Genomic DNA, 21,186 nt, shown 5'->3' on the forward strand with positions numbered 1-21,186 from the left:
CTCTAGTACAGTAGCAGTGACTTTTATTTACAGCTCAGAGCAGTTGGATTGAATTTCATTGTTTGACCTGTGACACTAAGTTTTCCGGTCCAGCTGACAGTATTTACAATAATACTTGGGGTTGAGCTATGATCATCTTAAATTGAAATGAAGAACAATAATTAATTTCTATCAGTTTAACCAGAAAATATTGGTTCATTTGAACAAAATTAGTTTATTTGCATAGCACAGTTCAGTCACAAAGCAAGGCAACATTACACATAAAGCATCAACAAAATTTTCCATTTTCTTTTTCAATTAAAACAGATTTATAGAGAATTAAATATCAGTTAAAATGGCGAATTTCTGTGTCATCCATTCTGCATCTGGTTTTTGGTAATTTTTTTTCGCTTTTCATTTATTTGTTTTTGTGTGTTTATTCTTGCCCCCCCCCCCCTTTTATTATTTACTACCATTATCACTAACTGTGGAATTTGTCTTATGAGTTATGAGTTGGTATTATTATATTTGTGAAGTGAGGCATATTTCTGTTCTTTAAACAATTACTACAATGACTGGACTATAGGGGATCGAGGAGGGCAGGGGAGGAAAAAGAAGAAAAAGGACATCTCAAATGAAAGGACTGATGAAAGGGAAAAATGTGATAATTTTGGCAAATTATAGATGTATGTGTGTTGGATGTTTAAAAAAATATATAAGTCAAAACGGAAATTTAGAAAACGTTACAGTGCAGAGTAAAATATTTGTCATTTAATGAAAATCACAGTCAAACAGAGAATATTCAGCCTTCATTAAAAAGAACTTAGAGTTGCAACACACCTGCAGTTTTGTGGGAGTTTATTCCAGGTATGCAGCACATAAGTTACATTTTACAGTATAAAAATAAGATTTCTTCTCCAATTCAGAAAAGAAAAAAACTGCATGTTGCCTTGATACTTTGAGTACCAAAAACATTGCAAACATTCAAAAACTGCAGTCTTAAAGGGGAACTTTGTTTTTTTTCAACCTGGGGTCTGTTTTCATATGTCATTTCATACATGTGAGTGATGGAGAAATGAATTTTCGACATAGCTGCAGTATTTAGCCAGGCAGGCAGCTTCGCAGCTCAGCTAGCGAAAAGTATGGGGCAACTTGCCCCCCCGCGTCAAAGTCCGCCCTAACCTGCTTTTTTGTCCACACTGACCGGCTCAGATAGTCTCAACGAGTGTCCCACAACATACAAGAGATGAGAAGTGAACGAAAACCTCCACATTACCTGGCCATCGCTCTTTGTTGTGGTCTGTATCCAAATCTCAGGACGCTAGAAAGCAAATCTCGTTCCGAAATCGCGCAATAGCTCACGCCAAAACACCACTGGTGTTGTGGGACACTCGTTGAGACTATCCAAGCCGGTCAGTGTGGGGAAAAAAGCACGTTTGGGCGGACTTTGATGTGGGGGGGCAAGTTGCCCCATACTTTTCTCTAGCTGAGCTGTGAAGCTGCCTGCCTGGCTGCCTGCCTGCCTGTCTGGCTAAATACTAGAGCTATGTTGAAAATTCATTTCTCCATCACTCACATGTATGAAATGACATATGAAAACAGACCCCAGGTTGAAAAAAAACGAAGTTCCCCTTTAACCACACTGCTTTAACAAATAATGAATGAATGTACGTTCTAATTTGTGATTGGACCAAACAGATCACATGTCCGGCTCAAACCAGGAAGTGCTGTGTTGTCGAGTCCTGGGTTTATGTATGAAGAGTCTTTTTGGGGGATGGGCGGGGGGCGGGTTGTAATGTTGCAGAAAAGGTAAACCTTTATCCAGCTCCTGCTTAAAGTTTCCAGCCACTTTATCAAAAAAATAAAAATGTCTGATTGGTATGTGACGTTATTCTAAAGTTATTTCCAGCACACAACAAAGTTTAACTGAACCTAAATTAGTTGGAAGCTCTGTGCTGTTCAGTCTGCAGAAGTTGTAAAACGTCGACGTACCCTCTTGTGTGTGCGTGCGTGCGTGCGTGTCTCGGTACGAGAGCCAGCCAGCCAGCGGAGTGATGATGGCTGGGGAGGAAGAGCCGACACTCACAGAGGAATGAGAACTTGTCGGGGATGGCGGACAAACCTCTGACACTGTTCGTGAAGCTGTTTGCCGCCGGCTTTTACGGTCTTAGCTCGTTTCTGATCGTCGTGGTGAACAAGAGCGTCCTCACCAACTACAGGTAACGGTTTCAACTGTAGACTCGCACCGTGTTAGCTTAGCTAGCTGCTGGAAGTTGTGTCGAGCCGAACGCAGTGGAGCTATTTAGCTTAACGGCAACTTTTAGCTAGCGAGCTGTAAACAGACAGAACCCGGGCGGCTCCGCTTTCTGATGCATTTCATGAAGCTGTGTTATAACATTCCAGTGCGAATAAATTCGAGGTCAGCAATGAGCTGTAACGACTCAACTCTGCTGTTTCAGGTTTCCTTCTTCAATATGTGTAGGAATAGGACAAGTAAGTTAAAGACCTTCCCTGCTTTTTCCATTAATTGAACGCATTTTCTTCTTTAAAACCATGCAGGTTAGAGCAGTTGTACTAATTTGTTGCTGTGTGCAGATGTTGGCCACAGTGGTTGTGCTGTGGGTGGGCAAGGCTGCGAGGGTGATCAGCTTCCCTGACTTTGATGAGAGCATACCTCGCAAGGTGAGGAGATGATCGACAGTTGTCTGGTCTAGAAAATGTCATATAATGGTGAAATTAGTCCAACATGATGTCCTTAAATGTCCACATCGTAGAAATGTGTTCTGTTTGCAGTCAATTTTAAGAAGCTGGAAACAGATGAGTTCTACTTTAAAATTTACTCAAACATAGTAATCGATTATCTTGATAGTTGTTGATTATTTTTACTAGGTTGCAGCTCTAAAAGTGAGACATACCTGTCTGTATTTTGACTGGGAAATGGTGATCACAGATTTCCGGAGGCCTTTCTGAGGTCTTTAGATGTTTTATTGTACTGCTCATTTATCAAATATGTTCATTCTATTAGACTAAACAATGAAACAAGCGTTTTTAAGCCTCAAATTTTAATGAATGCTGCCAGCAGAGGGGCAAAGACTAGTGGATTAGTAGTAAGCTATGAAATTAAGCTCTAACTATTGTGATAAATGATCAAGTCTTCTTTAATAGAAAACAAAGTCTAAATTCTCAGATTTCAGATTCTTTTATTCAAATATTGTCTAGTTTCTTTGCTACTCTGTAAGCTGAGTGTCTTTGGGTTGTAGACAAAACACTGCATTTGAGGACACCATCTTGGGCTCTGGTAAACACTGATAAACATTTTTCACTTTATGACATTTTACAGACTAAACAACTATTTGAGCAATGATTAAAATAGTTGGCAATAAAATACGTGCGGCCCCATCTTAGCTGCTGTCAAATTTCTGTCAATCAGCTGATTGATTTAATGTTTCCTCTCTAAATAATCCGTGATATAATGTTTGCGTTGTTCTCTCTCGCCAAAATGTTAATGCATTTTTATGTTTTGTAGACGTTTCCTCTACCTCTCCTTTATGTGGGAAATCAAATCACTGGTCTCTTTGGAACCAAAAGGCTGAAGTAAGTTTCATGTCTATAAATCATTTAGACATTTGAAGACCCTCCCTGTTTTTTTTGCTTGTCAGCATGTCCATTTGGAGTTTATTAAATGCCAGAGAACATACATGAGCAAAATTGCTGCATTTTACCCTTGAAATTACCGTCTACCAGTGATAGTCTCAGAAACACAGACAGGGTTTTACATGTAACACCCAGAGATTCTAACTCATTGACTTGAAGGAAGAGGCTTTCCATAATATTATTCTTCAGCATCACGTTCTGTTTCCAACATGTATGACTGGATTACTTTATTAATGCAGCTTGCTATTGTGTATCACTGAGTAGTTTTACATTGTTCAAGTAGAGTTGTAGATGATCAGGTGTCCTTGAGCTGCAGCGAGTAGGGAAAGGTGAGTGGAAATTGAGGCAAGAATCAAGTTACAATTTAAGCCATTCTTAGGCACAAAGGTTTTTTTTTTATGGAAAAACTTCTCAATATGTAACTTTGATACACAGAGATGAATTTTAAGGGTTTATTCATTGACCAAAGAGGATGCTGAACTTTATTGCCATGGATGTTTTTATTGATAATTTTATATCTGGATTTATGTCCTCTACCACCAGTCTGCCGATGTTTACTGTCCTCAGGAGGTTCTCCATCTTATTCACGATGCTGGCTGAGGGATTTCTGCTCAAGTAAGACTCCATTTAACACTTGTCATAGTCATTTTTTTGTGATACCAAGAATGTCTCTTTGTACAGTGGTTTTTATTCACAGCTCAGAGCAGTCAGATTGAATTTCATTGTTCCTGTGTTTGACCTGTGGCAGGAAGAAGTTCTCCAGGCCAGTACAACTGACAGTATTTACAATGATCCTTGGGGCGTTTATCGCTGCAAGGTAAGTTCTGCTGCATCCAGGTGTTTCAGTTGTTGACCAGCCCAGAATTACCTTCACTTATGAAGCACAGCCTTGTGCTGATATATGTCCATACTTACCTGATGTTGTCTTCAGGTCATGTTGTACAGCTGTAGTCAAAGAAGCTCTGCTAAATCACAGCAGGCCTAAAGTTAAATTGTCAGTGACGGAACACTTACTTTCTTGACACTTTCTCCGTTTTCTCTGTTCATAGTGCTGACTTGTCCTTTGACCTCCAAGGCTACGTATTCATACTCATGAATGATGTTCTGACTGCTGCCAATGGAGCCTATGTGAAACAAAAATTAGATGCAAAGGTATGTGGCAGCACCATCTGATGAATGTGACCATTGTTGGGTAGGGGCTTTTTTTGGCATTGAGCTGATGTTTGTGAATGTAGAGAACTCAAACTGTCCTTCAGCTTCTGCTTTAAAGGAACTCAGTGTGCCAAATACCTTGAGTTGGTTCCTTTCACTCCCTACTGACTGATTTAATTAGCAGTATGTAAATGTGTTTTTGTAGAAAAAGTAGAATTTGACTCTAGCGTATTCTAAAACAATGGGGTGCTGATTTACTAATGCCTTTAAACAATTTTAAAGTGTAGTTTTAACAACAGTTGCAAATTTTTTGTAGCTTGTTTTATGTGTTTTTCATGTCACATGAGCAGACTGCTCGGCTCTCATGTTTCAGCAGAGGCAAAACGGGGTCCATATTTAGTCTATGATGTCTGTAGAGCACCATCTGCTAATCCTGAGGGAGACAGAAGGGAGTGTGTGAGTGACATCGTGAGGGAATGAAAGACGTGAAACGGAATCAGACGAAGGCCAACAAGAGTTTCTAGGTAGTGCAGGGGGCTGGCCATGCTTGACATCTGTATGCTAGTTAGTGAGGAATGCACTGAAACACTAGTGAATAACTCTCTGTTCTGGCTGTGCTTTTTTAATGTTCCCTTCCTATCTGTTTCTCTGTTCCTTTTCTCTCTTTTTTTTTACAGGAGTTAGGGAAATATGGATTATTGTATTATAATGCATTATTTATGATCATTCCTACTCTGCTGTTGGCTCATGTGACTGGAGATATGCAGAAGGTGAGCTGTTTGACTCTTCTGTTCCTCTTCTCTCTATTGAAACCTCTAAGTGTCTCTATTTGTGGCTGTTCTTATGGCTGAACCTTCAAGTTAAAGCCCTGTAGGGAGTTTGTAGGCTCAGTGCTGATCAGTTATTGCAGGGTTTAATCCTAAATTAAAGTGGGTGCACATATGTGTAAGGCTGGGCGTGTGCTGTTGGTCACTGCTGGCAGAGACCTTTTGGTTTGCCCAGCTGGGGCCCAGCAGCCAGAAAGGCACAAAGATGCTATTATGCACCTCGTAGAGTTATTACAGCTGTGCCTACAACTGCCCTTGACTGAATAATCGCAGGAGAGACACCAGCTGTTACATTTTTAAAGCTATTGCAAACTCAATGTTGGATTTGCAGATCTGAGGAGTGATTTGTGTCGCTGGTCAACTCAGCCTCTACTCCCGAAAACTCTTCAGCGCTTAGTTAACTCCCCTCATTTCCTTTCTTCCACTGAACCGACACACAAGCAATGACTCAGAGTTCCTACGCAGTATGGAATTTGATTTTGGTAGTTTCTAGGTCTGGAAAATGGCAAAGTATTAATGTTTCCACATTGCTACCCCATGCTAAAATCCAGAAATTCTAAAAATAACTTAATCATACAAGCGGAGTGTTTGTCATGGCGTTTGGCGCAGGCAGTTGAAACGTTTACCTCAGTGCGAAAAAGTCCAGGCCAGAGCGAGCTTAATGCTGTGAAAGTGAGGCAGGAAATGTGGCATAGGACTGACTCCTGCACAGAGCTGCCAGTACATCACAGCCTGCAAAACAGCTGCCCACAGAGCCTTAGACTGTACCAAATTACGTGGGCCATCTTTGAACTGAGTATATACACAGCATCTCAAATAATCAGCTCGTCTGAACTTTGAAGAGTTTTGCAGAGATGAATTTGTCAGTAAAGTTCACACAATACTATTATGATTACTGATTGCATGGATTGTCATCAGTGGATAAACTAATATGGTCACAAAAAGTCAGAAAATGTGTAGAATTTTGACATGGACAATGTGAAGGAATCCTGAATTTTAGGTTTTTGCCAAACCAATTATTTTTACCATCCCATTGTCAGTTTAGCCCTTTTTTCCCCCTGTATGCTTTAAATGTGTATGTGTGTGTTTTCACTGCTTCTTCCACTGTGCTTCGCCTTTCAGGCTGTGGAATATGATGGTTGGTCGGATGCGCTTTTCCTCTCCCAGTTTATCCTCTCTTGTATCATGGGGTAAGACACAGGCCAAAGCTTAATTGTGGAATGCATGCGTGTACAAGCAAGAATTTGTTTGTGCACAACTTCTGGAATAAACCAATCCAAATGTCATTACTGTGGTATCAGTAATGACATTCTTGGCCACTGCTCTGCTGACTGAGGCTCACAAAGACCGTTTGTCTACAGTGTTGCGTTATCGTTGTGAAATCTGATTTCATGCTCGAACAAGTGTCGTGTCATGCTTACTGTGATAACATTTTCTTGGGCAGGTTTGTTCTGATGTATTCCACTGTGCTCTGTACGCAATACAACTCCGCTTTAACAACTACGATCGTGGGATGCATCAAGGTGAGCAGAACGTTAAGTGAAATAACAGTTACACACACAAAACCAGAAACCGCTCAGCTTCATGAATGTTCTCTCCGTTCTGCAGAATGTCCTGGTGACATACATTGGGATGGTGTTCAGTGGAGACTACATTTTTTCTTGGACTAACTTCATAGGGTTGAACATCAGGTATGTTTTTTAGCAGCCGAGTGTGAACATCATGTTAGTACATTAATGATTCACAGACAGTTCGTCCTAGATGCTTGTCCTACTTACTGTCAAGTGCCACCTTTAGTAGGGTTGGGCATCAAGAATCAATTCCAAAGGAACCATTTAATAATATAATTGATAGTTACTGAACAACAGCTGCTGTATATCTGCTGCTATCTATCTGTGCCATATTCATGCAAGTTGAATAACTGCACATCTTTCTGTCTCATAATGCATTTGTCTTATAATTCTTGAGCCTAGCATTATTTTCAGTGAACCTACTCATTGCTGCGGAGTTGCTTAATTAGCAGTTAAACATCACAAATAGTGTGATTATCTTGTAACAATCACCTCAACTTAGCAAACACTACAAAACACTTTACTTGGAAAATAATGGACTCTGCTCCAGTAAAGTAGTTTGACTAAATACAAAAATGTGCAAGAAACCAGAGATGAAACCACTGATTTCTTTATGTAGATCTGTGTTTCTTCTCTTACTATTTATCTGTGGTGAACTGCGATTCAGTCAACTCTGCTTTAAGGAATGCAGTTGGACATTGCAGAAACATGAACAGATTCTTGATTTCTCTTCTGTGACGGCAAACAACCAACCTTTCATTAAATGTTATGCTTATCAAAGCTTGTTACGGATTAACTTTATTACCTCTCGTAGCAATACTTTACTTTAACTGTGACAACCTGCTGTTACTTTGATCTCTCACACACTAGGAGGGACTCGCTTCCATAACAAACCCATTAATCTATGTCAGCAACTTTTTAGAGGGAGAATGTGCACTCAGGCTGTGATAATGTAAAGGCAGGATTTCACTGTTCTAAGCTGCCTCCTCTCAAAGAGTCAAGAATTGTTGAGATCCAGAATTGACTAGCAGAATTGGGATTAATAAAGTGCAAACAATACACATATGTACGTTTTTATATATATATATATATATATATATATATATATATATATAAAAAATACCACCAGATTATTATTACTTGTGCACAGGCACGTAGTAATGTGTAAAACCAAGATTTTACAGTCATGCAACCTTGAACTGTCCACCTTCAGAGAATCATTATCTAGAAGTATAAAGAACTAGAATTGATTGTCGGAATCATTTCAAATACAGACAATACACAAACCAAAGTTTAACATTGGTGTTTTTAAGTGAAATATCTTGAAAGGTATTGAATAGATTGCTATGGAATATGATGCATCTACTCAGAATGAATTATGTTTACAGCAGTATCATTGATTTAATTTTTTAAATTGTGCAATAATTACTCCGCCAAGGAATGGTGGAGTTAGGTGACAATCTGCGTCTGTCTGTCTGTCTGAAACACTATTCAAAATTTTTGGATGAAAAGATTTGGATGAAATTTTAAGGGGAAGTCATAAATGGCATAAGGACCACCTCATTAAATTTTCAGTGATGTGGCTTACAGTCTGGATACACGGCTTTAAGGATTTCCCATTGCAAGATACAGCTACCAGCATGGCATCCCTGTAACCATAAGGTGAACACTGTCAGTTGTCTGCGGGCGATCACATGATTGCGATCCTATTACAAATTGACTAACTTATCAGTTGGAAATCATACAAGGAAAAATTGATTAAACTGTGAGGTGTTCCTGAGTCCCATCAGTTCCTGCCGCCCGCTACATATTTGGGTCAAACAGACAAAGGTGAAGCTCCTGATGTTTCACAAAGCCTTTATTTACATTCAGTCGTCAGCCTAATTTCGAACACAAGTTCACCTTTCTGTCCTTCACTCCTTTCTTCAGGAAAGACTGAATAGCTTGTCTCCATTCCAGCTGCTTCTAAGTTGATACACATCCTTTGCTAGACAGCAACAGCATGGAACCATTTTCTTTCATTAAGTTAATTTTCAGATGTAGTTTAGTATGTTGTCCAAACTGAATTTAAAAAAAGGTCATAGTTTGGTGTGTTGTCCAGCAGGTGGACAACACGTGCGCAGGTAGCTCAGCTGGTTGGGAGGGCGACTGGTAAACAGAACTCTCAGGGATGCGGGTTCGATTCCAGCTCATGGCCTTTGACTGCAGGGCTTCTCTGTCTTCCTCTTTACTTACCAATTGAATAAAATCAACAAAAGGGCCCAAAAAACAACTTGGAAAAAAGCGTCATTGGATGTCATCCAAAATGTGACAACAACGTCATAGTTTAGTATGTCGTCCAAAATATGGGAAAAAAACATCATAGTTTAGTATGCCGTCCAAAACGTAGGAATAAAAACCCTCATAGTTTAGTATGTCATCCAAAATGTGGGAAAAAACATCACAGTTTAGTATGTCATCCAAAATGTGTGGAAGAAACGTCATAGTTTAGTATGTCGTCCAAAATGTGGGGAAATAAAACGTCATAGTTTAGTATGTCGTCCAAAATGTGACCAAAATGCCATAGTTTAGTATGTCGTCTAAAATATGACAAAAACGTCATAGTTTCGGATGTCGTCCGAAATGTGGGGAAAAATGTCATAGTTTAGTATGTCGTCCAAAATGTCAAAAAAAGTCATAGTTTAGTATGTTGTCCAAAATGTGGGAAAAAAGTCATAGTTTAGTAAGTCATCCAAAATGTAGAAAAGAAATGCGTCATAGTTTAGTATGTCGTCCCAAATGTGGGAAAAGAAACGTCAGTTTAGTATGTCGTCCAAAATGTGTTAAAAAACGTCATAGTTTCGTATGTCGTCCAAAATTTGACAAAAACGGCATACTTCAGTATGTCGTCCCAAATGTGGGGAAAAACATCATAGTTTAGTATGTTGTCCAAAATGTGGGGAAAAACGTCATAGTTTAGTATGTCGTCCAAAATGTGGAAAAAACGTCATAGTTTAGTATGCCGTCCAAGATGTGGGAAGAAATGTCATAGTTTAGTATGTCGTCCAAAATGTGGAAAAAAACTGCATCGTTTCTTATGTCGTCCAAAATGTGACAAAAACATCATAGTTTAGTATGTCGTCCCAAATGTGGAAAAAAAGTCATAGTTTAGTATGTCGTCCAAAAAGAGGAAATAAAACGTCATAGTTTAGTATGTCGTCCAAAATGTGGAAATAAAACGTCATAGTTTAGTATGTCGTCCAAAATGTGGGGAAACACATCATAGTTTAGTATGTCGTCCAAAATGTGACAAAAACATCATACTTTAGTATGTCGTCCAAAATGTGGGGAAATAAAACGTCATAGTGCAGTATGTCGTCAAAAATATGGGAAAATATAATGTCATAGTTTAGTATGTTGTCCAAAATGTGGGGAAAAAGTCATAGTTTAGTATGTCGTCCAAAATGTGGGGAAACGCATCATAGTTTAGTATGTCATCCAAAATGTGGGGAAAACGTCATAGTTTAGTATGCCATCCAAAATGTGGAAATAAAATGTCATAGTATGTCGTCCAAAATGTGGGGAAAAAAACGTCAGTTTAGTATGTCATCCAAAATGTGACCAAATTGTCATAGTTTAGTATGTCGTCCAAAATATGACAAAAACGTCATAGCCGTAGTATGTCATCCAAAATGTGACCAAAACATCATAGTTGAGTATGTCGTCCAAAATTTGACCAAAACGTCATAGCCGTAGTATGTCATCCAAAATGTGACCAAAACATTATAGTTCAGTATGTCGTCCAAAATGTGACCAAAACGTCATAGTTTAGTATGTCATCCAAAATGTGGGAAAAAAGTCCTAGTTTAGTATGTCGTCCAAAATGTGACCAAAACGTCAGTTTTAGTATGCCGTCCAAAATGTGACAAAAACGTCATAGTTTTAGTATGCTGTCCAAAATGTGACAAAAACATCATAGTATGCCGTTCAAAATGTGACCAAAACATCATAGTTTAGTATGTCGTCCCAAATGTGACAAAAACATCATTGTTTCGTATGTCGTCCAAAATTTGACAAAAACGTCATAGTTTAGTATGTTGTCCAAAATGTGGGAAAAAAAAGTCATAGTTTAGTAAGTTGTCCAAAATGTAGAAAAAAAAACGTCATAGTTAACCACGCCTGACGTGTACGTCAGCGGGGTTACTGCATTTGCTTCGGTATCTGGCTGGCTGGGTAAGTATGTGTGTGTGTGTGTATGTCCGTTCAGATGTCTCTGCAAGTGCAGAAGCCAGGATAATCAAACTTGGCACTGAAGATCGGTCTAAGGTCCCCTGCTCAGTTGTGGAGTTAGAGGTCAGCAGATCAAGGTCAAGGTCATTCCCTACATACACCAAGTGCATTTATAAGCCACACATATTTGAATGATAGGGCCATTGGGCGTGGTTCTGCCATCTACTGAGGGCTCGTCATAGTTTAGTATGTCATCCCAAATGTGGAAAAAAAAAACGTGAGTTTAGTATGTCGTCCAAAATGTGACCAAAACATCATAGTTTAGTATGTCGTCGAAAATATGACAAAAAAGTCATACTTTAGTATGTCATCAACAATGTGACCAAAATGTCATAGTTTAGTATGTCGTCCAAAATGTGACAAAAATGTCAGTCGTAGTATATCGTCCAAAATGTGACCAAAACGTCATACTTTAGTATGTCGTCCAAAATATGACAAAAACGTCATAGCCGTAGTATGTCATCCAAAATGTGACCAAAACATCATAGTTGAGTATGTCGTCCAAAATTTGACCAAAACGTCATAGCCGTAGTATGTCATCCAAAATGTGACCAAAACATCATAGTTCAGTATGTCGTCCAAAATGTGACCAAAACGTCATAGTTTAGTATGTCGTCAAAAATGTGGGGAAAAAACATCATAGTTTAGTATGTCGTCCAAAATTTGGGAAAAAACGTCATAGTTTAGTATGTCATCCAAAATGTGGGAAAAAAGTCCTAGTTTAGTATGTCGTCCAAAATGTGACCAAAACGTCAGTTTTAGTATGCCATCCAAAATGTGACAAAAACGTCATAGTTTTAGTATGCTGTCCAAAATGTGACAAAAACATCAATCATAGTATGCCGTTCAAAATGTGACCAAAACATCATAGTTTAGTATGTCGTCCCAAATGTGACAAAAACATCGTTTCGTATGTCGTCCAAAATTTGACAAAAACGTCATAGTTTAGTATGTTGTCCAAAATGTGGGAAAAAAAGTCATAGTTTAGTAAGTTGTCCAAAATGTAGAAAAAAAAACGTCATAGTTAACCACGCCTGACGTGTACGTCAGCGGGGTTACTGCATTTGCTTCGGTATCTGGCTGGCTGGGTAAGTATGTGTGTGTGTGTGTATGTCCGTTCAGATATCTCTGCAAGTGCAGAAGCCAGGATAATCAAACTTGGCACTGAAGATCGGTCTAAGGTCCCCTGCTCAGTTGTGGAGTTAGAGGTCAGCAGATCAAGGTCAAGGTCATTCCCTACATACACCAAGTGCATTTATAAGCCACACATATTTGAATGATAGGGCCATTGGGCATGGTTCTGCCATCTACTGAGGGCTCGTCATAGTTTAGTATGTCATCCCAAATATGGAAAAAAAAAACGTGAGTTTAGTATGTCGTCCAAAATGTGACCAAAACATCATAGTTTAGTATGTCGTCGAAAATATGACAAAAAAAGTCATACTTTAGTATGTCGTCAACAATGTGACCAAAATGTCATAGTTTAGTATGTCGTCCAAAATGTGACAAAAACGTCAGTCGTAGTATATCGTCCAAAATGTGACCAAAACGTCATACTTTAGTATGTCGTCCCAAATGTGGAAAAAAACGTCATAGTTTACTATGTCGTCCAAAATGTAGAAAAAAAATGTCAGTTTCGTATGTCGTCCAAAATGTGACCAAAACGACATGGTTTGGTGTGTTGTCCAAAATGTGACCAAAACATTATAGTTAAGTATGTCAACTAAAATATCACAAAAACGTCATAGTTTATTATGTCATGTTATGATCCAACGTCTAGTCAGTGGCTAGATGTAACAAAATAACCAGAGTGTTATTGGTTAAGTTACATGAATTTATTGCTGAGTGGCAAATGGAACATAATAGTGATAGTAAAGAACACAAGACTGGTGAGTGTTGCTAAATGAAAGACCAGAAGTAAACGAGGGCTAACACAGTTTCTAAACTATCTAAACCCAAAACCAAGTAATTGAACTCCTTAGCCAAGCATCTGTACATCAACAATCCCCCTTACCAGTAACAAATGTACCTACAGACGGAAATGCACCAAAATATAAATTATCACACACCGAGAGGCACCAGGGCGGACTGGTCACAGATACCAGCCGGCCAGACTAACAACATGGTGGCAGATATATAGTCTGCAGGTATGGTGATGGCTGTGTCCAATTGGTTCGAGGTGGAGGGGAGCTGGAGGGTGGCCCAATCAGGAAGGTCGGAAGGTGGGCAGAACAGGTCTGCAGTGCAGGTCGTCAACTCCTGACTCATGAGTTGGAATGGCTGCAGCTGGGGTTCCTGGAGAGACTCTGGAAGCAGCCACAACTTAACCCACACATGCAATCTCCCCACACAAAAAGCCAGCAGAAAAACACCCAGAAACGAGACGGCACACAGATGCCTGTGGCCATAACAGTCATCTAAAATATGACAACAACGTCATAGTTTAGCATTTCGTCGAAAATGTCATTAAAACGTCATAGTTAAGCATGTAATCCAAAATGTGGGGGGAAAAAAAGTCATAGTTTAGTATGTCGTTCAGAATGTGGAAATAAAAAGTCATAGTTCAGTATGTCATCCAAAATGTGCCAAAATGTCATAGTTTAGTATGTCGTCCAAAATGTGACGAAAACGTCATAGTTTTAGAATGTCATCCAAAAATGTGGAAATAAAACGTAATAGTTTAGTATGTCGTCCAAAATGTGGAAATAAAACATCATAGTTTAATATGTTGTCCGAAAATGGACATAAAACGTAATAGTTTAGCATGTCGTCCGAAAATGGAAAAAATGTCATTCTTTGTCCGAAAATGGACAAAAACATCATTGTTTAGTATAGCGTCCGAAAATGCACAAAAAATGTCATTTTTTTGTCCGAAAATGGACAAAAACGTCATAGTTTTTTACGGCCTATTATTTTATCATATGGCATGCATTTACGACATGTTGAAAAAATCCCATTTTTTCGACATAGTATACTATGGCATTTTTGAGGGGGGGGAAATTCATGATGATTTTTTTTTTCTAAGAAAACCTTACCACAGTGTTTTTCTCAGCCTACTTTACATTATTTCATCATATGGCATGTTTTTACGACATGTTGAAAAAAATATGATTTTTTTCAACGTCGTACACTATGGCGTTTTATTTTTGGACAAAATTCATGATTTTTTTTTTTTTCAAATAAAACCTTACCACAGTGTTTTTCACAGCCTACTTTACATTATTTCATCATAGTTTAGTATGTCGTCCAAAATGTGACCAAAATGTCATAGTTCAGTATGTCGTCTAAAGTGTGACAAACGTCATAGTTTAGTATGTCGACCAAAATACGACAGAAACGTCATAGTTTAGTATGTTGTCCAAAATGTTGGAAAAACGTCAGTTTAGTCATGTCGTCCAAAATGTGGAAAAAAAAACGTCATAGTTTAGTATGTCGTCCAAAATTTGGGAAAAAAGTCCTAGTTTAGTATGTCGTCCAAAATGTGACCAAAACGTCAGTTTTAGTATGCCGTCCAAAATGTGACAAAAACGTCATAGTTTTAGTATGCTGTCCAAAATGTGACAAAAACATCAATCATAGTATGCCGTTCAAAATGTGACCAAAACATCATAGTTTAGTATGTCGTCCCAAATGTGACAAAAACATCATTGTTTCGTATGTCGTCCAAAATTTGACAAAAACGTCATAGTTTAGTATGTTGTCCAAAATGTGGGAAAAAAAGTCATAGTTTAGTAAGTTGTCCAAAATGTAGAAAAAAAAAAACGTCATAGTTAACCACGCCTGACGTGTACGTCAGCGGGGTTACTGCATTTGCTTCGGTATCTGGCTGGCTGGGTAAGTATGTGTGTGTGTGTGTATGTCCGTTCAGATATCTCTGCAAGTGCAGAAGCCAGGATAATCAAACTTGGCACTGAAGATCGGTCTAAGGTCCCCTGCTCAGTTGTGGAGTTAGAGGTCAGCAGATCAAGGTCAAGGTCATTCCCTACATACACCAAGTGCATTTATAAGCCACACATATTTGAATGATAGGGCCATTGGGCGTGGTTCTGCCATCTACTGAGGGCTCGTCATAGTTTTAGTATGTCATCCCAAATATGGAAAAAAAAAACGTGAGTTTAGTATGTCGTCCAAAATGTGACCAAAACATCATAGTTTAGTATGTCGTCGAAAATATGACAAAAAAGTCATACTTTAGTATGTCGTCAACAATGTGACAAAAACGTCAGTCGTAGTATATCGTCCAAAATGTGACCAAAACGTCATACTTTAGTATGTCGTCCCAAATGTGGAAAAAAACGTCATAGTTTACTATGTCGTCCAAAATGTAGAAAAAAAATGTCAGTTTCGTATGTCGTCCAAAATGTGACCAAAACGACATGGTTTGGTGTGTTGTCCAAAATGTGACCAAAACATTATAGTTAAGTATGTCAACTAAAATATCACAAAAACGTCATAGTTTATTATGTCATGTTATGATCCAACGTCTAGTCAGTGGCTGGATGTAACAAAATAACCAGAGTGTTATTGGTTAAGTTACATGAATTTATTGCTGAGTGGCAAATGGAACATAATAGTGATAGTAAAGAACACAAGACTGGTGAGTGTTGCTAAATGAAAGACCAGAAGTAAACGAGGGCTAACACAGTTTCTAAACTATCTAAACCCAAAACCAAGTAACTGAACTCCTTAGCCAAGCATCTGTACATCAGCAATCCCCCTTACCAGTAACAAATGTACCTACAGACGGAAACGCACCAAAATATAAATTATCACACACCGAGAGGCACCAGGGCGGACTGGTCACAGATACCAGCCGGCCAGACTAACAACATGGTGGCAGATATATAGTCTGCAGGTATGGTGATGGCTGTGTCCAATTGGTTCGAGGTGGAGGGGAGCTGGAGGGTGGCCCAATCAGGAAGGTCGGAAGGTGGGCAGAACAGGTCTGCAGTGCAGGTCGTCAACTCCTGACTCATGAGTTGGAATGGCTGCAGCTGGGGTTCCTGGAGAGACTCTGGAAGCAGCCACAACTTAACCCACACATGCAAATCTCCCCACACAAAAAGCCAGCAGAAAAACACCCAGAAACGAGACGGCACACAGATGCCTGTGGCCATAACAGTCATCTAAAATATGACAACAACGTCATAGTTTAGCATTTCGTCGAAAATGTCATTAAAACGTCATAGTTAAGCATGTAATCCAAAATGTGGGGGGAAAAAAGTCACAGTTTAGTATGTCGTTCAGAATGTGGAAATAAAAAGTCATAGTTTAGTATTTCGTCCAAAATGTGCCAAAATGTCATAGTTTAGTATGTCGTCCGAAATGTGACGAAAACGTCATAGTTTTAGAATGTCATCCAAAAATGTGGAAATAAAACGTAATAGTTTAGTATGTCGTCCAAAATGTGGAAATAAAACATCATAGTTTAATATGTTGTCCGAAAATGAACAAAAACGTCATAGTTTAATAAGTCGTCCGAAAATGGACATAAAACGTAATAGTTTAGCATGTCGTCCGAAAATGCACAAAAAATGTCATTTTTTTGTCCGAAAATGGACAAAAACGTCATAGTTTTTTACGGCCTATTATTTTATCATATGGCATGCATTTACGACATGTTGAAAAAATCCCATTTTTTCGACATAGTATACTATGGCATTTTTTTGGGGGGGAAAAAATTCATGATGATTTTTTTTTTCTAAGAAAACCTTACCACAGTGTTTTTCTCAGCCTACTTTACATTATTTCATCATATGGCATGTTTTTACGACATGTTGAAAAAAATATGATTTTTTTCAACATCGTATACTATGGCGTTTTATTTTTGGACAAAATTCATGATTTTTTTTTTTTCAAATAAAACCTTACCACAGTGTTTTTCACAGCCTACTTTACATTATTTCATCATAGTTTAGTATGTCGTCCAAAATGTGACCAAAATGTCATAGTTCAGTATGTCGTCTAAAATGTGACAAATGTCATAGTTTAGTATGTTGTCCAAAATGTTGGAAAAACGTCAGTTTAGTCATGTCGTCCAAAATGTGGAAAAAAAACATCATAGTTTAGTATGTTGTCCAAAATGTGGGAAAAAAGTCCTAGTTTAGTATGTCGTCCAAAATGTGACCAAAACGTCAGTTTTAGTATGCCGTCCAAAATGTGACAAAAACGTCATAGTTTAGTATGTCGTCCAAAATGTGACAAAAACGTCATAGTTTAGTATGTCGTCCAAAATGTAGGAAAAAGTCATATTTTAGCATGTCGGCCAAAATGTGGGAAAAACGTCATAGTTTAGTATGCCATCTAAAATGTGACCAAATTGTCATAGTTTAGTATATCGTCCAAAATGTGACCAAAAATGTCAGTTTAGTATGCCATCCAAAATCTGACCAAAACGTCAGTTTACTATGTCGTCTAAAACGTGACAAAAACGTCATAGTTTAGTATGTTGTCTAAAATATCACAAAAATCTCAGTTTGGTTTTTCATTCAAAATTTGGAAAAAAATGTCATAGTTTAGTAAGTCGTTCAAATTGTGACAAAGATGTCGTAGTTTAGTGTGTCATCCAAAACATCATAGTTTAGTATGTCGTCTAAAATGTGGAGAAAAAAAATCATAATTTAGTATGTCGTCCAAATATTTGATTTAAAAAATAGTCAGAATTTAATATGTTGTCCAACAAGTGGAAAAAAGGTGTACATGTCGCTCAAGTGGTTGAGAGGGCAACTCACAGACAGGACTCATGGCCCTTTACTGCAGGTCTTTACTACTTCCTTGTTTTCCTCTCTACTTATCTTTTGAATAAAACCAACAAAAGGTCCTAAAAAACAACTTTGAAAAAAACGTCATAGGTTGTCCAAAATATCACAAAAACGTCAGAGTTTAATGTGTCTAAACTCTGACGTTTTTGTGAACTGAGCAGCCCTGGCAGAGTAGTGCACTCTCTGACTGCTTTCTGGTTTCTAGATAGATTCGTAACCAAGAACATTCCCCTCAGCTTCAGAAGCAGAAGCTGTAATGTCATTTGCTCTCCTCAGGGCTCTTGTATGGAGGTATTTCAGGTGCAAAATGTTTGAGCACCTGTAACATCGAATTTGTAGTTGTGTACATTGAATTTGTATGTGTATCAGCAAATATGATTTCCCACACTCTGAGTTGTGTACTTGTAAAATAATTTCTTGTACATGTCGATTTTTTTTCTTCCCACAAATACAATTCGATGTTACAGGTGCTCAAACATTTTGCACCTTAAATACCTTCATACTCTTGGAGTCACAGCGGTGACCTGTGAGCCTGAGGATTGTTCTTGTTTCCTCGATGTGACCTGCAACTGAGACTGTTAGGTTTGCCTCTGGTAAAAAACGGAAATGTCGATGTTGACACAGATATTACTGACATTAATGTGTCACAGCCCCACAGGAATTCAGACATACATGCTGGATCTTGTTGGGAAATACACCAGTTTTACAGCTCATGATGCGCCGTGACATGTCCACCTTATGGCTGTTTTGACACGCAACTTATCAAACGTTTTCTTTATCTTGAGAGGAATCTATGAACACCTGATGTTGAAAACCCCATTTGTACAGCATTTTAAATATTTAAACCAAGTTTTAGATCTCACTTTTGCTCTCTCTGTGTTGTTGCAGTATTGCTGGCAGCCTGGTGTACTCGTACATCACTCTCACGGAGGAGCAGTCCAGCAAAGCGAGTGAAAACACCAAGCTGGACATCAAGGGCAAAGTGGTTGTATGACAGACACTGGATTTTATTATTTTTTACGCTGACAAACAGGAAAAATTCTATTTTTAGTACGACTTTTATTTATGGAGTTTTTTAGCAGCAAAGGCGTTGGATTGGTGGGCTCAGAGCCACGCCATCACCATGCCTCTCCTGCTGCTGCCATGGTTACGAAACCCTCCAGAGGGATTGTAGGTTGATTTTTAGATGGTGTTTTCTCTCTAAATATTCATATTTTGATACTGTACTTGGCAGTATTGAGAACAAGGGAACATGGAACCAGTACTATTTATATTAAAACACGTCTTGATATTTAGACACGTAGAACATTTAAAGACAAATGTTAAGGTGACATTATGTTTCTTGAACACAGGTGTGAACAGCTGGAATTGTCAGCTGTTTTAAGTGTGTACTGTCGAATGATGGGAATATTTGGGTTTTTTAAAGGCACAATCCTTATTTGTTATGGCCTTTTCTGTTTTGCTGTTTACAAGGAATGTAACTTCCGATGCCTTCTGAGCACAGTGAGATGCACTGACACTGTCATTTTCTGTTTTCAGTCTTTAGCCCAGTACGTTTCTTTAGATTTTTTTTTTTTTTTTTTTAAATCCTCAAACACTGTTCTAAGCCTGCTACAGATGAACGTTAACGACAGCAATCTAACCTCATCCTTCAAACAACCAAAGTGGATGTGCGATGGGCTGTCACTTCCCATCAAGGATTGTGGCTTTAAATGATGTCGCTGCCTCCTTTTTGGGAGAAAATTTAAGATAACAGTTTACATTTTGCTCCCTCAGTATTACAGAATGCTCAGTATGGACTCTTTAAGGCTGCAAATGGTTTTCTCTATGCAGGTTTAACAAACAGGAGGTATGGTTTGGTATTTGTACAAGGGGATCCATTTGTCTTATTATTTTTTTGTTTTCTGGACACAATAAGTTGTTTTCCACTGCAAGAACTTGCGGGCTGTTTTGGGAAATCTTTATGCAGGCTTTTAATGCAAGAACTATCCCTATAGAGCATCATTCTGTGCTGTTTTTTGGGGAGAAAATAGTACCTGCTTTGGGGTAGATACTCCTGAGTGATTGTGGTTAAAGTGGGAGAAGATGAGGCTGCTAAGTTATACGTGAAAAGGACAAGCGCAATTTTTTTCCTGCTATGAGTATCAGTCTTCTCTTGAACATCCTCATTAATAACCAATAACTAGTATTTGTAATTGTTTTAGAGAAGCTCTTGGATCCCACAAAACAGAAAAAACTACAAAGACACATAAGGGGGCCATAAACTGCCCCGAGTTCCTGCAGTGTAAAGCCGCTTAATGTTATCGCACTTTTAACTGAGGTAGCACCTGAAAAATGGTGGAAACAAATTGCATCACCTCCTGTTGTATTCTTTGTTGAGAATGAGATTAATGTACACTCCTGAAATGTTTTTAAGTATTGCAACTTGGTTATTTAAATGTTTAATAATCAGGTATGAGTATTTCTGTTTTTTAAAAAACATTTTTATCTACGTCATTTTGTATTTATTACTTTTTCAGACTAACTCATTTTGTAGGTGGAGTGGCTTGTGAATTGTTGATGCTGATCTCATCTCAAAGACGGTAACCATGGATTTGTAGCTGAAACACAGTGATGTATTTTTACATTAAAAAAACGTCTCTTGAGACGTTTATTGCTGTTCTGCTTGCAATTGGGTCATTTCAAAATCTAGCAAAATACGAGAGTATTCGGCAACACCCTAAACAACGGGCGTACCTCCTGTTTTGGGACATAACTGATTACTAGAACGCCTTATATCACTCTCCACAAAAATTCTAATGCTTGTCGACATTTCTTGCAGTCAAAGAAAAAAGGCTAATGACTATGTTGACATTTTCTGGTGAAGCTGGGAACTGTTTGAAAGTCCCTTCATACTTTAGTGTTCACATTGAAACACAGATTGTGGTTCTAAAATTGATTGTCTTATTTAGAATTATTGTGCTACGCTAAAAT

General features: G+C 38.4%; 1 protein-coding gene across 1 annotated transcript; it reads left to right on the top strand.

Moving 5' to 3' along the window:
* The first annotated feature begins 1,745 nt into the window (after nt 1–1,745).
* On the top strand, nt 1,746–20,875 carry LOC110967009 (UDP-N-acetylglucosamine/UDP-glucose/GDP-mannose transporter-like). Its single transcript, XM_022216519.2, has 12 exons — nt 1,746–2,198; nt 2,439–2,472; nt 2,575–2,661; nt 3,506–3,573; nt 4,177–4,248; nt 4,382–4,450; nt 4,683–4,785; nt 5,463–5,555; nt 6,735–6,802; nt 7,057–7,135; nt 7,221–7,303; nt 19,102–20,875. Exons 1-12 carry the CDS (start codon nt 2,089–2,091, stop codon nt 19,205–19,207), a joined length of 972 nt encoding a protein of 323 aa, XP_022072211.1. The 5' UTR covers nt 1,746–2,088; the 3' UTR covers nt 19,208–20,875.
* Nucleotides 20,876–21,186: the final 311 nt, after the last annotated feature.

This window comes from Acanthochromis polyacanthus, chromosome 4 (assembly GCF_021347895.1).
Source record: "Acanthochromis polyacanthus isolate Apoly-LR-REF ecotype Palm Island chromosome 4, KAUST_Apoly_ChrSc, whole genome shotgun sequence".
NCBI classification, from domain to species: domain Eukaryota; kingdom Metazoa; phylum Chordata; class Actinopteri; family Pomacentridae; genus Acanthochromis; species Acanthochromis polyacanthus.